Source organism: Balaenoptera musculus, chromosome 12, assembly GCF_009873245.2.
Source record: "Balaenoptera musculus isolate JJ_BM4_2016_0621 chromosome 12, mBalMus1.pri.v3, whole genome shotgun sequence".
Lineage (NCBI taxonomy): Eukaryota > Metazoa > Chordata > Mammalia > Artiodactyla > Balaenopteridae > Balaenoptera > Balaenoptera musculus.
This window is the reverse complement of record NC_045796.1, coordinates 54,664,861-54,681,454: the sequence shown is the minus strand read 5'-3', so window position 1 is coordinate 54,681,454 and position 16,594 is coordinate 54,664,861. Positions and strand designations below refer to the sequence as shown.

The 16,594-nt window shown below is 40.5% G+C and overlaps 1 protein-coding gene across 2 annotated transcripts in view; it reads right to left on the bottom strand.

The window, feature by feature from the left end:
* Positions 1–16,594, bottom strand: part of LOC118905182 (prolyl endopeptidase) — a 138,013-nt gene that overhangs the window by 83,587 nt on the left and 37,832 nt on the right. For both annotated transcript variants that reach the window (XM_036871667.1, XM_036871668.1), the window contains exon 7: positions 1,300–1,405. In XM_036871667.1, the coding sequence (XP_036727562.1) occupies positions 1,300–1,405 (106 nt within the window). The remainder of the gene's footprint in view (positions 1–1,299; positions 1,406–16,594) is intronic.

The following is a 16,594-nucleotide window of genomic DNA, read 5'->3' as shown; positions in this document are numbered from 1 at the left end:
AAAACGAAAGCAGCACTCTCTGGAGGGAGAACACTGTAACTGAAATTTTTAATAAACTGGAGAAAGGCCAAGTCCCTTCCACCATCCTAGACCCACAGAGGAACACTGGGCAGGACGGCAGCACAGTAACTGCTGTTGGCTTCTTTCAGATTTGACCTTCCATGCTCAGCTCTATGCAGACCTAGACTTGCAACTCAAGTGAGCGATTCTTGGGCGGTGGTGTGCTCCTGTCAGAGAATGTGAAAACTGATGCGGTGGATGCAATTTTCTTGAGATCAAAATGGGTGTATCTTTTTTTTTTTCCAAACAGAAAGAAAAAATGTAGCTTTGTTCAATGGATATATATTTAATATTAGAAGAGAGATGACTTCATCCTGCTGTATGTGTGAATGGTGCTCTGTAACAGCTAAGAATGTTAGGATACAGACCTTGCTCAGAGAAGTTTAAAAATGATGCAGTGTCCTATCAATAATAAAAAAAAGGTATATATTTTCTGATCATAATATAGATTAGATACTAATAATGAGGTAATCTAATCAACAATTAGAAATGTACTCAATATTGTATATTTTGAAAATTTGTGTCAACTATCTCTAAAATATATTTATTTTACATTAACCAGAACATGGTGTAATTGTATCCTCGTCCGGGTGCTAGTGTATCCCTGATAGAGTGTTTGGGTCTGAGAATTTTCAGCATAGTAAGTAGTGCAGCTGAAAAGCTTTAATGCTTGATGATGGTGCTAGTATGATAATAAATGTTGGAAGAAAACAACATTTAAAATGAGCCACATCTAGAACTTGTAACTGGCTGGTCCTATGCTTACTATCTTGATACATATGGTTTCAGCAAGCAAAATCAGGCTGACACTGTATGTGTGTTCAGTACTGAGCAGTTGTCCTGTGATCATCTTTTAACCCAATAAATTGTCACTGGTGTCCTATCTCTTTCCTGTGACAGTTTGCACCATTACATCTAGAGAGTCATAATGCTTTACAGACCAAAGGGCCAGTTTCCCCCAAACTCTTCATGTGCAATGTGGACGGGAAACTTTCACACTCATAAGCATGCAGAAAATATGGTTAGCCTCAATCTACAGAGAAAATGCTAAAGCCAACAAAGAGCTTCATTCAATTTCTTTTCATTTTAAGGAATAATATTGAAAGAAAAAAACCATATGAACTGAGATGACGTGGTTAAATGGAAGAAGGTTTCTTGGGAAATCAATTAGAAGACCAACGTAATCGCTTTTTAATGGAGCTTCCTGGAGTAACCATCCGTGTTTGAAAGACAGCTTACCGGTGATGCCACTGGGTTCCCGCTGGAGGTCACAATACCAGAGTCGGTTTACGGGATCACACCCCTCCCTTATCGACAACAAGACGTAGCGACCGTCGTCAGATAACTATGAAGGGAACAAAAATAGCACACGGGGCTGATTAGAATATATTTTTTGTGAGAACACTGTTAAATATTAATTAAAAAATAAAGGTTCACCGCAAATGCAGTATCTTTACCCCAAACAGTTGGATTGGATATGAAAGTTATCAGAAGAAAAGGTGAACATCAATTTTTTAACTTATTTCACTGTTAATCACAGTTTATTTTAACAAAACACAGTGAAATATTTAAGTTGAAAATATTTATATATAACTGAATGCCATGACTCAGTGTGACTTTTATTTAAAGTCTATTCTTTATAGTCAATAATACTGTAATAATTTTGTATGGTGACAGATGGTTACTGGACTTGTCACAGTGATCGTTTGTAACGTATTTGTTGGATCACTATGTTGTACACCTGAAACTAACACAATAGTCTATGTCAATTACACTTAAATTTTTTAAAAGTTAAAGAAAATAAAGTCTATTCTTTAACTGAAAAATACACGCAATCTGTCATTTTGAATATAATGTCCCTGAATTTGAAATCTTGTCACAGGTTACACATTTTAAAAGCTGTTCTAAATGAGTAAGAATTAGCAAAATGGGCACAGATGCACAAACGTTCATCTGTGGTTCATACTGGTCACATTAGCAAGTTTCTACTGAACTAAACAACTTATTTATTTATTCACTCATTCATTCATTCATTCATTTATTTATTTATGGCTGTGTTGGGTCTTCGTTTCTGTGCGAGGGCTTTCTCCAGTTGCGGCGAGCGGGGGCCACTCTTCATCGCGGTGCGCGGGCCTCTCACTATCGTGGCCTGTCTTGTTGCGGAGCACAGGCTCCAGACGCGCAGGCTCAGTAGTTGTGGCTCACGGGCCTAGCCGCTCTGCGGCATGTGGGATCTTCCCGGACCGGGGCACGATCCCGTGTCCCCTGCATTGGCAGGCGGACTTTTAACCACTGCGCCACCAGGGAAGCCCTAAACAACTTTTAATGCGTATCTTTAGTCCCCTATATATCACAAGGCAGCAGAGATAAAAGACCTGTGCTTCAGTGGATTTCTTTTAAAATATTTAACGGGAGAATCTTAGGTAGCAAAAAGAATCTTGATAAAAAATGAATGCAACAAATAATACATTATGGTTTTGAGTTGTCAAAATTGATATAAGTAGTATCAGACTATATACATCCTTTTGCAACTTTTTTCATTCAATATAATTTAAAAAATTAATCCATGTTGATACATGTATATTTGCTTCACTTATTTTAACTGCTGTAAAATATTCCAATCTAGGAATACATCACAACTAATTGATCCATTTTCCTACCACATAATTAGATTATTTCCATTTTCGTCCTTTGTGGTTTTTGTCCTTATTACAAGCAATACTTTAAAAAATTCCTGAACATGTTTATCGTGGCCTCATATACCTGTTTCCCGGGGTACATAACCACAAGTAAAACTGCTCAGTGGTATGATATGCACACACTCAACTTTACTAGATGTTGCCAAATTATTTTCCTAACTGGTTGTATTGACTTACACTCACATATCGGCTGTCCTGTTTTCCACATCCTACTCTGAAGGTGAATTTTATGTGTCATCTTGGCTAGGCCACAGGACCTATATATTTGGTTTATTCTAGATGTTTCTGTGAAGGTGTTTTTTTGGATGAGGTTAACGTTTAAATTGGTGGACTTTGAGTAAAGCTGACTACTCTCCATAATGTGGGTCAATCTCAACCAATCAGTTGAAGGCCTTCATAGAAAAAGACTAACCTCCCCTGGCCAGAAGGAATTCTGCCAACAGATGGCCTTTGGACTCAAGCTGAAACTCCTCCCTAGGTTTCCAGCCTGTCAGCCTACCCTGTAGATTTTGGAAGTGTCAAGCCCCTACAATCATGTTAGCCAATTCCTTTAAACAAGTTTCTCTCTCTCTCTCTATATTATATATACATATATTCCATTGGTTCTGTTTCTCTGGAGAACCCTGACGAATGCACTTACCAACAACTGCTATTCCTTCATTTATTCATTCAATAAATAGCTGCTAAGCAGCTATTATGTGCACGACATTTTCCTAGATGCTAAAGATAAATCAGTGAATAAATCAAGGGGGAAAAGTTACACCCTAGTGGAGGACACACGCCCATAAATATGGAGTAACGTAGTCTATTATAAAATGCTAAATGCCGTACAGAACATGAACAGGTCTGGGTAAGGGAGGCAGGATGTGTGGGGAGGGACTGCAGTTTTAAATATGGCAGTCAAGGAAGGCTTCATAAGAAGGTGTCTTGCCAACTGATGGGAACATGCTGTATAGCACAGGGAACTCTACCTAAATGGGAGGGAAGTCCAAAAGGGAGGGGATATCTGTATGTGTATGGCTGATTCATTTTGCTGTGCAGTGGAGGCTAACACAACACTGTAAAGCAACCATACTCCAATAAAAGCTTTAAAAAAAAAAAAAAAAGGTGCCTTTCCACTGTCTTCTGACTTGAATTGTTTCAGATGAGAAGTCATTCATGTTTTTCTCCCTATGTACAATGTAATGTGTTTTCTTACCTGGCTGCTTTTAAATTTTTCTTATTATCTTTGGTCTTCTACGAATTGATTATAATGGGCTTTGCTGTAGTAGCCTCTTTCAGATTTGTTGAGCTTCTTGAATCTGCAGGTTTGTCTATTTTACCAAATTTGTAACATTTTTGACTGTTTTTTTCCTCGTATGATTTTTGTGTCCCCTCACCCCTACCCTAGGACTTCAAATACATAATGTTAGATCACTTAGTATTGTTCTACAGTTCAGTGAGACTGTGTTCATTTTTGTTTCAGTTTTTTTCTGTGGCTTAGTTTCAACTTGCTGTCTTCAAATTCAGGTATTTTCTTTTATAGTATCTAAACTGCTATTAAACACATGCAGAAAATTTTTCGATTCAGATAGTTTATTTTTCACCTCCAGAAGAATATTTGGTTATTTTTATGTTTCCTATTTCTTTGTTCATTTATAATTCTTTAACATTTCCTAAAATCCTTTAAAAATTATTTTTATAATTGCTTTCAAAAAGTCTATGTCTGCTAATTCTACTACCTGTAATTTCTAGATCTGTTTTATTGACTAGTTTTTCTCCTGGTTATAAGTCACATTTTCCTGCTTCTTTACATATTGAGGAATTTTTTTTATTGGATTTTGAACATTTTTAATGCTATCTGGGTTTTTTTTTTTTTTTGGTCTTTCTTTAAAATGTTTTGAGGCAGTTAATTTGGTGGATCAGCTGGATCCATCTAAGGTTTACTTTCAAACTTTGTTGGGGAAGGTCTACAGCCCTCCTGCAGAGGCATGGATGGCCTTTCTGGGGTCTCTGCTGAATACCCTGGGTGTTCACAAGGCCTTTCTACTTTCATGGCTAGAATGTGAAAGTCTCCCAGACTTGATAAACGTCTGGCAGTTAACAGCTTGCAAGTCGCTGGTGGTTGTTCTCAGCTTGAATCATGGAGCCTCATCCTGTGCATGCACCGCTCAACAGTCAGCCTAAGATGCAGGGGGATGCCAAGGAGATTTCTGGGACTCTTAGTGGGTGGTTCCCCCTTTGGGCACTGTGCCTGCAAATTCCAGTGGCTTCAGTCTTCCTGAATTCCAATCTTTGGAGCCTTAGTTCAGTGAGACTGTAATATTCTGGGGGTTCCTCCTTCTTGTGCCAGAGTTCAGAAAATTCCTCCAGGCAGAAAGCTGGGGCAATCATATGACATCTCTCTCACACGTCACAGTCGTATGATACCTGCAGACCAATATCTGCAAACAGATGCTTTGTCTACTTTGGATAGTTTTCTAGCTGTTTACGGCAGGAGGGTTAGTCCAGTATCAGTTACACATCATGGCCAGAAGCAAAAACTTGTCATTATGCTTTTATTTGTTTAACTCATTTTTAATTCTTTATTGGATAATTACAATTTTAGGGTATAGTATTATGTATGTTTAAAATACAGAGATGTAAGAATTAAGAATGTAATATAAGACTAATTTAAAAGATAATATTTATGATTAATAAAAAAGTAACAATGATATAGTTTCTTTTGTCTTATTACATAGTAGGCTATTTTTAGGGTTTTACTTACTAGCAGCATGGAGTTTTTAGACTTGGAGGAATTAGATTCCAGCTCTCCAGAAATGCCCATCCACTTTCTATCAGCAGGTTTGTTTTGGTAAACCAGCTGTCTGTCAGTCGGGCTCTCTGCATTTGTAAATTCATCACAATGGCTGTGTGTGTCTACAACATCCAGTATGTTTAAGAACTTGGCAGCACACCGGATGTGAAACACCTCTTTCTCAGAACAATTATTTTAAAGCACAGAGGTAATTTGTACTTGTGAAATAGAAGTGGGATTCCAACTGAGTACAGTTTTATAAAAGATTCTAGAAAAGTCCCATTTAATTTGGCTGTTCTTTCTTGGTGACATTTTTTCTGAGTTCTGAAGTTGTCTCCTTTCCAAAAAATGAATCATATTTTGCTGTATGAGTTTTGGTCACAAACTACACATGACACCAAACTACTCAGGTGCAGTCTCTTCATCTCTTTCCAGGCTCCTTCTAGCCTTTTCAAAGACTGTCAAATGGTTTTGGAGAAACTGCATATACATTTATGATTTCCATGTATTATTTTCTCCATTCTCATCCTCAGTGTATTTCCGAAAATTACCTGTCATTACATTTTAAGTGGGTTTCTTAAAAATGAACATCTGGCTTGACGGAGTTTAAAAATTCACTCTAAGAATCCATATTTTGTCTTTATTAATTGTTACTACTTCCACATCTTAATTTTGAACATTCTAGTCACCTTGCTTGTCCCTTCTCCTTTTCTCTTTACACTGTATTAATATAAATTTCTTTATAAACTTTTTCCCTTCATTGACTGCATTGGGAGTTATATACTTTATTTCTAGTCTTTTATACATTTTCCTTAAGCTTTTCATATACATACCTAATAAACCAGTGTCTAGAAATTCAGTTCCACCTCATTTTTTTTTTTTTTTAATTAATTTATTTATTTATTTTTGCTGTGTTGGGTCTTCGTTTCTGTGTGAGGGCTTTCTCTAGTTGCGGCGAGCGGGGGCCACTCTTCATCGCGGTGCGCGGGCCTCTCACTGTCTTGGCCTCTCTTGTTGCGGAGCACAGGCTCCAGACGCGCAGGATCAGTAGTTGTGGCTCACGGGCCTAGTTGCTCCGCGGCATGTGGGATCTTCCCAGACCAGGGCTCGAACCCGTGTCCCCTGCATTGGCAGGCAGATTCTCAACCACTGCGCCACCAGGGAAGCCCCCACCTCATTTTTAAACCATCCTATACTAAGAATATCATTAGCAACCTCACAATTATAACTTTATTAAATGTTATGGAAAGCATTAATAATACTTCATACTTTTGTTCTTTTGTCCTTTAAATAAAGACAGACTCTTTATAGCTTAGTGCTTAGAGTCATGCTACATCAATCATAAATGATGGCTAATTCAGTTGCAGTGATTCAGCCAACAGAATGACAGGGCAGTAAAACAATGCAAGAACCACACCAAACCTTCGATGACAGCTGTCTCAAGCACATCTAATGAGTTTTTCTCAGTATTTCTGCCTGCACCAAATGGTTGCCGCAGTTTATATTTAATCTAAGGCAGGAAGTCCCAAGGGAATTGCTGTTGGGATGCCAATTAAGTCAGTCTTTTTCTCTATAACTCTCTTCATCACAACACAGAGATATTCCATAGCCACTAAACAAATCTGCTAAACTGCAAACAACTCTGAATTTCAAATGCTCAAGGTCTCAAATTTCAAAATCATTTATAAGTCATTGTTGCCCTAAAATATATAGTTTAGAAATATACCTTTTTCCACTAAAATTTAATCAGTAACAATGCATTCAACCACGGCCTCACATTCAGACTATTTCAAGACAATTTAAGAAACGAATTTTGGGAATCACTGGGAGGGGAAGACAAAAATAATGTTGATGATGAGGAGACTTAAATCTCAACAGAAGAAAGTGACTTTCCTGAAATCCAGATAAAAGAAAGATAGAAAACCAGGAGAGCCAAGGGCCCCTTCAGGCCTTCATGAACAGTATAAATTCCAGTTCACAAAACATTGTTTTTCTTTAAACAATAAGACACAGGCTAGAAAAACCGTGTTCTCTAGAAGCAATTAATCTCATTCAAAGGCACTGACTTTTCACAACAGGGTTGCAATAATGCTAGACTGACCAATTATGAAATTTGTAATTCTTAAATCACAGCTTCCTTTTACTTTACGTCTATATTAAACAAATTTTCCTTAAGTCAAAATGATTTTGTTTCATGAAATCTACCTTTTATGTAAATAAATATTAATTAACAAAAACAAAATTCTAAGAACTATTGTAAATAAAATATTGACATTTGCTGATATTAAGTCCATTGATTGCATTTCAAACAATACCAACAGGATGAAAGTTAAAACTCTTTACCATTCTTACTACTGACAATTTTTTTAAAAAGTATTTCCCTTTAGACACAAGTTACTTTGACAACCTAATTGTGTGAAGTCATTTGCTGAATTACATTTAGAGTACTGATTAAATATCTTTAGAAAATGTTAATTAAGGGAGACAGGAATAACATCTGTATTGATAAAAGTATCTGGAAAGAGAAAAAATTCAAATGTACAAAGAATGTGGTATTCACAGATAGGCTACATAACATTTGGAAATCTGCTGGTACTTAGCTATTCATTATCCATAAGCAGATAAAAAACAAAGCCAAAAGCCATCCTCCCTTGCTCCTGGGGTAGATGAAGTTGGAGATAAAACTGTCACAAAAGGTGGCTGGTTTTAACAGGAGAATCTGCCGCCAGCCAACTTTCCATCTCCTTTACCAGAGACACAATTTAACATGTGTCACCAAACACAGCCGTCCACTATCTGGGGGAGTCAGAGCTGAGGCTGTTTATTCAACCAACATTTACTGAGAATCTGCTGCGGCTGAACCAGGTTCTGGAACACACAGATCAATAGCACAGGGCATTCAAGACCTTATGCTTAGGTGGGAGAGTTAGACACTTAGACACACACACACACACACACACACACACACACACAGTTATATTGTAAACATTAATAGTGAGAAATACAAAGCATTGACGAGAGTGCCAGAGAGGAGCATCTAACAGGGAAGGGAGCTGGGAGGAAGAGTGAGATCTGAGAAGGCTCTTGGGGGGACTTCCCTGGCGGTTCAGAGGTCCAGACTCCGCGCTTCCACTGCAGGGGGCGTGGGTTGGATCCCTGGTTGGGGGACTAGGATCTTGCATGCTGTCCTGTGCAGCCAAAATAAATACATAAATTTAAAAAATTCATTTGAGAAGGCTCTTGGGAATGGATGGTCCCTAACTGATTTTTAAAAGGGAAGCAGAATTCCTCTAAAAGTGATTGCTTGACTCTTTCCATTCTTATAGCTGCTATGCTGGCATAGGTATCTGGTTCAGAGAGCTATGTCTAACACACACTCAAGCTACACAGACACTCATTCTCAAGTGTACATCTCACCAACAGACATCAGCACGAGTAGCGGACACTGGGGTCTGCTGAAGCGCTCACTCCCCCAGCTGCCGGGCGCTGGGAGCAGGCAGCTCTCAGCTGAGCACCTTGGGGCCTTGTCCTCCAGGTGAAGAGAGCCACCTCTCCCAAGGTCACACATTCTTTTCCGTTCATCCCACATGCAGTGACTGATTAATGCATAAAGGTATAAAGGCCCAGGCCCCTCACCGCTAGTTAGGAAAATGCTGAAGGGCTAACCCAGCTCAAGAGCTCCCTATAGGACCGGCTGAGGCCCTTGTCATGATTTCATTCAACTTCTCCCCCTTCTGCCTTCACTCCCCAGCACAGGAGAAGGTTCTGAAAGCACCCCCACTGAACTTCTGGAGGCTGCTCCCCAGGGAATCTGACCTGTGACAGCATGCAAGGCATCATGTCATCTGGTTTCTCATCTTGGCGTATTTTACGCTAACTGAAGGAAACCTTTTTAAGTGGTGGTTTCTAGTTTTGGAGAGGGGCACCCAAAAAGGGGCACCTTTACAGTTATCAAAAGGTCGGGCATAAGGTATGGGGTTATCAGACTTTATACTTTCATTAAAGAAGCCACATGAGTTCACTGAGAAATTCTACCTGTGCGTATTGTGGGACACAGTCATATTTACCAAGGAAACCTTTGACGGACATCATGCAAACTATTCGACAGTGTATATATTTTATACTTTATTCTGTTAGATTCACATGTGCTGCTCCAACACACACATGACTCAGCACATTCAGGAATGTAACCCTTACAAACCCAGAAACCATCAGACACGAAATTTAGAGATAAGCAGCAACCAGAGCAAACCTCTGGGGAATCTACTCCCAAATAATACGTTTTTATGAAATTTCTTCTGTTAATGCCTCATGTAGGTGTGACGGTGATCCATTCAGACCAGAGTCTGGGTCAAGCTGCACCGTGTTCACAAGAGGTCACTGGCTCCACCATCGGCTCATTGGAGGCTCTTTAAAAAAATATGAATTGACGGAAATAGGTGTGAAATAGAACATATGTTCTATGTTGATAGAACATAAATAATAAATATGTTGATAATAGTAGTTTCTCTAGAGAATGGGATCTTTGTATGTTATTTTATTTATTTTAAAATTTTTTATTTATTTATTTATTATTATGATTATTATCTTTTGGCTGCCTTGGGTCTTCGTTGCTGCGCTTGGGCTTTCTCTAGTTGCAGTGAGCAGGGGCTACTCTTCATTGTGGTGTGCGGGCTTCTCATTGTGGTGGCTTCCCTTGTTGTGGAGCACAGGTTCTAGGCTCACGGGCTTCAGTAGTTGTGGCACATGGGCTCAGTAGTTGTGGCTCACGGGCTCTAGAGCGCAGGCTCAGTAGTTGTGGCGCATGGGCTTAGTTGCCCCGCGGCATGTGGGATCTTCCCGGACCAGGGCTTGAACCCATGTCCCCTGCATTGGCAGGTGGATTCTTAACCACTGCGCCACCAGGGAAGTCCCTTGTATGTTATTTTAAACAATAAACTTATTTATTATTACTAGCATAAAAATTTTAAAGTAGATGAATCTGGCTATTTTTAGTCTCAACACTATATAGTAAAAACAGCTGGGCTTTCCAGCTGACCTGAATAAGCTAGCTTTTCTTCATGCATTTCATATTAAGAGAAAGTTAACAGAAGATCACTTTATTAATGTTTTAAATTCGCAACCATTTAACTATCTACAAAGTTGTCTTTCAAAACGTTGCGACCCATAACTAATATTTACATATACATAGAATACGTGGACTTTCATCAAACTTATTATCCTTTTCAAAGAAAAGCTCATAAGCTGTTTTATACTAGAGCTACTAGACTCCATGGTTACATGGTCTTGTGTTAATAACCAAAGCTTCACGAACATGAAATTTCTTTAATATATGTAATTTTTTCCACTTAGAATCCAACAAGAGGGTGGATAAAAGTCTTTTCATAATTTGAAAGTACATGCACTTCTTCAAATCGAGGAAACTACTTTCTTTTATATATTATGACAAAATAATTCATTGTGTGTATAAAAAAAGTACACTAAAAAGCAGTGAGACTTAAAATTGCCTGGGAAATTAACAAAAGGCATGAAAATGGATTTTAATAGCTTTGAGAGTTAATCATGTTTCTCCCAGAGCAGGAAACTCTTATCAGTTTTATCTCACAGACTCTTGTGGATTCCTTTCATAACAGTTGTGAATCATGACAACATCTCTTTACTAAGTATGTTTCCAAAACATAATCTAGGAAAACTTTTAAATGTCAAACTAATCACCTACAGTGATGGCTTTTCATGTATGGGACTCATTAGGGATTTGTAATAAAAACAGGAGACAGTGTCAGTAGCAGAAGCACGGGATAGTCTAAGCAATATGATGTGCACTGACATAAACATTTCTAATAGGTAGTCCTTAAATCAGCTTTCCCAATACTGGGTGCTACTACGGCAATGCGGGAGAAAGGAAATCAACCCCAGTACTCTATGATGTGTTGCTTGGTATGCCAGAAACAGATATACCAGAAAATGCTAGGAAAAGAAAACCCATCCAAAGTAAAATTAGTAACGGAGGTCTCGACATGCTATAGCCACTCTTGTTTCTCGTCTACCTGATTGTTTCTCTGGCACATAAGCTCGGTTATTTCAGAATCGACTGTTTTTTTTTCTTTTTTCCCCCACTGAGCAGTAAGGGGGGTAGCTGAGAAAAGTGACTGACCAGCAAATCCAACTTGTACCACAAAACCAACTCTCTCCTATCAGGAGCTGTTTTATGAATTCAGAGCAGCGCTACCTGCAGCCTTGCTCACATCCAGGTCTTTAGTTTGGCTTCCTGACTTTCTGCCTTCCCCACCATGCTCTGAGATGTCCCTGCGTGCCCATCAGCCTGATGGAGATTATCACTTCATGCAGTGCTGGGGAAAGAGAGGACGTGGGCCGTGAGCCTCGGACACACACAGTCCAGGGACGAGTCCCCCTGGGACTGATACAAGGACTGCCACTCCTGTGATGAACAGAAGGAATCAGTCTCCAGGAGCCAGTGCAAGTGCAGGACTCCCTGGGACAGCAGGGTGAAGGGTCACCAATCAGAACACATGCTGGCAGCCTCAGGTTCAAGCGCCGAAGTTAAGGTCAAGAGGACAACGGTGTCTTTAGAATGAAACACAAACTGAACGTGGTGGGAATTCTGTCATGGGCCCCCAAGCCTCTATGTGTTACTTAAAAATGTTTATATAGAATAGTTTACTACAGCCAAAACATCTTCCATCAGGGCCAGAGCCTGCCCATCTCTGCTCCTGAGTACCAGCTGGCCCCGGCACAGTGGCGGACCCGAGGTAATAAGGGCTTCTAGGTATTTGGGGAGTAAATGCATGAACTGTGCCGACCAGGAAGAGGGCAGCCGAGCAACACTGCTCAAGCGGAAACCATCCAACAAGAAAGCGGCAGGTGAGGCAGAGTTTCCTGAGGGACATCTGACTTTTGTTCGTATGCTCTGTAAGGCAACGCTGGGTGCACCAGCGTCTACAGGGTCTTTGTGTGCGTGAGCCTCAGCGGGGGAAGGGGGAGTACAGAAATTAACATTCTGGGGCTTCCCCGGTGGCGCAGTGGTTGAGAGTCTGCCTGCCGATGCAGGGGACACGGGTTCGAGCCCTGGTCTGGGAGGATCCCACATGCTGCGGAGCCACAACTGGGCCCGTGAGCCACAACTACTGAGCCTGCGCGTCTGGAGCCTGTGCCCCGCAACGGGAGAGGCCGTGATAGTGAGAGGCCCGCGCACCGTGATGAAGGGCGGCCCCCGCTCGCCGCAACTAGAGAAAGCCCTCGCACAGAAACGAAGACCCAACACAGTCAAAAATAAATAAATAAATAAATAAATAAATTTAAAAAAAAAAAAAAGAAATTAACATTCTGAGTGCCCACCATGAGTCAAGCATTAGGTGATGTTCATATATATGTAACACACATAAATGTGTACAAGTTCCTATATATGTAATATACATAAATGTGTACACAAACACAGTTGACCCTTGAACAACTTGGGTCCGCTTACACACAGATTTTTTTCAGTAGGAAATGCTACGGGTTCAGAGTTGGTTGAATCTGTGGATGTGGAATAGTGGATACGGAGGAACCGCATATATAAAGGGACGATAAGTTATAAGCACCCCTAACCCCTGCACTGTTCAAGGGTCAGCTGTATATGTATATTTTAATTACTAGGGATCACAGTGAACATATAAAGATGGTTTATGGGGATATGTGATAAATATTAAGATCAAGATTACCTCTGTACAATAAAATTAGGTTCTCAGCGTAGGATTCAGCTAGATAATCACAAAGAGGCTGGGCATTTTCTTCTTAATCCTTTCTAAAGGGACTTGATATATTTTCAGAATCTACACTCTAGAGCACCCTCTGCTGGGAAAAGTGCCTCAAAATGCTTGCTTTGTGGGGTTTTTTTCCTCCAAATGCTCTACAAGTCACTTTAAAATAGACTTTTTTTGTCCAAAAGAACCTTCTAAAACATGATTATTTCTATCCTCCCACAATCCTGCCCTCCATCTGAAAGCGCACAGTCTATCTTACATAATAACTGACATCACTGCCCCTCCAAGCCCAATGCCAGGTATGTGTTTCACGTTACCCCCAGGGGCACAGCAGCTGGAGGTGCAGGAGGGACCAAGGGCAGGAGGCCCTGGGCTGGCAGGTGAGGAGGGCAGTGGTGAACACTGCCTGCACGTCCAGGATGGAGCGACCCACGGACGTGGCTTCCCCTGGAACAAGAGGCACCAGGAAGGTAGCTGGACTCCAGTCATCTGGAAAGGAGCCTGCTGAAAAAGGATGGAAAACGGGGTGCCAGAGAGGCATGAACCTCAAGGGAATCCTGCTGGCAGTAGAAGCTTTGAGGGGAAGGGAGGACGATGCAAAAGGTCAGCCAGAGAGTTTACTGTCCACACGAGGGAACGACAAAGTACAGAGGTTCCCAGAGTCGAGGGGATCTCACTACAAAAGGATCACAAAGAGCTGGTACCTAGACACCCCTCATGACCACAAGCTGCCAGGAGACATGGACAAACAGCTCCGGATGAGCAAAAATCCTGTTCCCCTTCTCCAACTCCTCCCCCTGCACGGCCACCGTAGAAACTAAAACACGATGAATGGCTGAGGGGAGGTAGCAGGCAATCTTGTCACTGCTCAGAATGGCCACTCCCCTGCCCCCTCCCCCGCCCCCCGTAAAACTTAAATTCCAACCTTTCAGTCTGACCATCCGCCAGTTGCCTCCTGCCCCTTTATATTCCCTCCTTCCTGTTCCCATCCCCCAATTCCCAAGCAACCACTGATCTGCTTTGTGCCATTATAGACTACTTTGCATTTTCTAGAGTGTTATATAAATGGAATCAAATACTGTGTACTCTTTCTTTTCTAGCTTCTTTCACGGAGCATAATTACTCTGAGATTCATCCCTCCTGTTGAGTGTATCACTAGTTCATTCCCATAGTGGTGCAGCTACTATGGAAAACAGTATGGAAGTTCCTCAAAAAAACTAAAAACAGAATTGCCTTATGATCCAGCAATCACACTCCTGGCCATATAGTCAGACAAAACTATAATTTGAAAAGATACATGCACCCCAATGTTCACAGCAGCACTATTTACAATAGCCAAGACATGGAAGCGACCTAAATGTCTGAGAGATGAATGGATAAAGAAGATGTGGTGCAGAAATAACTAAACTTCCTTGTCAATTGCATTATTATGAACTTTCATCAAATCTTTAACCGTGGTCATTTTTAAGTCTTTTGTCATTTACAGACAATTCTGGGTGTACTGTGATGCTTTTGCAAATATGTTCATATAAAAGGGTTTCATCTTCAAGGAATTCATGGAAAAGACTCTGACAAGTACAGGTTTCTGGTAACTGACTGTACTGCTGAACTGAATGAATAAGCATTTCCAGAACTCTAATGAAAAACTGATGAACTCATAAAAGTGCTAACAAAAGATCAAGATGAAAAAAAAAGTTAATTACATGGGACTGAGTGAACTGATGAGGATGATTATAATTTTTGTGACTTTCTGTTTGAATTAAAAAAAAAAAATTCCACAAGGACTCAGAGGCAAAGAATATACAAATCAATTTTCACTGCAAAGTAAAGGAGCTGTTACAGTGGAGGATTAATGGACTGAATGTCAATATTATGACATAGCATGAGTGTGTTTCGTGTTTGGTAATTGCAATCATTGTTGCTTTTGTTGTGGTCATCCATTTACAATGCTTGGTGTCAGTCTATTTATCTCTTGTAAAAATAAAATACGGTGTGTGTGTGTGTGAAAAAAAAAAAGAAGATCATGCAGCACACTTCTGTGAAAAAAAAAAAAAAGATGTGGTGTACATATACAATGGAATATTACTCAACCATAACAAAGAATGAAATAATGCCATTTGCAGCTACATGGATGGACCTAGTGATTATCATACTAAGTGAAGTCAAAAAGAGAAAGACAAATACCATATGATATCACTTACATGTGGAATCTAAAACATGACACAAATGAAATTTTCTACAAAACAGAAACAGATCATGGACCTAGAGAACAGACTTGTGGCTGCCAAGGGGAAGGGAGGGGAGGGGAGGGATGGATTGGGAGTTTGGGATTAGCATATGCAAACTATTATATATATATGTGTAACTGAATCATTTTTGCTGTACACCAGAAACTAACACAACATTGTAAATCAACTATACTTCAATAAAATAAAATTTAAAAAAAAATAGTTCATTCCTTTTTACTGCTGACCAGTATTCCATCATAGGGATGTACCACAGTTTATTCACTCATGCACTTGTTAATGGATACTTGGGGTGTGTCCAGTTTGGGGCTATCATGAACAAAGCCACTATGACTACTCATGTCCAAGTCTAGGGAACAAATATTACCTACCCCACCTGCTAGTCCCCCACGTGCTCACGAAACCTGAGCTGGGGAGAGGGAAGAAGCAAGTACATCGGAGAGTTGATATTTTGTTTTGAGCTGCAATGGACCTTTAGTAACAGTTCAAATACTCTAAAGTGTCCAGAAGGCTATGGGTTCTGCCGGGTGGAAGATGCTGTCCAGGGGAGAGATGTCCTAGGCCACAGTGGGAAAACTAAAGCTGCTTCGTGATAGTAACTTGACGGGCGGCTCAAGGCAAGAAGGACCTGTCCATGTAGGAAGGCAGAGGAGGTATCTGTGAAGGAAGGAGATGAGTCACGAGGAGATAGCATCTAGGATATAAAGGGAAGTCCTCAGTGAACCTGGACTGCGGCAGCCAAAAGGGAGGAGGAGGGCAGCGCACCCAAGAAATTCAGAGACATCCACTCACTCAGCCACACCCACAAAGCCCAACCCTCCAGGGTCTATGAGATGCTGCGATAAATCCTCCATCCACAGACTGAAAAAGGCTCTGAAGGAAACTTAGGTGAACAGACTTGGAGAGATGACGTGACTTGCCCAAGGCCACACAGACAGGACTAGAATTAACATCTCCTGATTCCTGCTCCAGTACACCCCCATCATGATAGTGCTGGCCCTCCATTCAGAGACACTGTTAAGTGAGTGTATTCACGAAATACCAGATTCA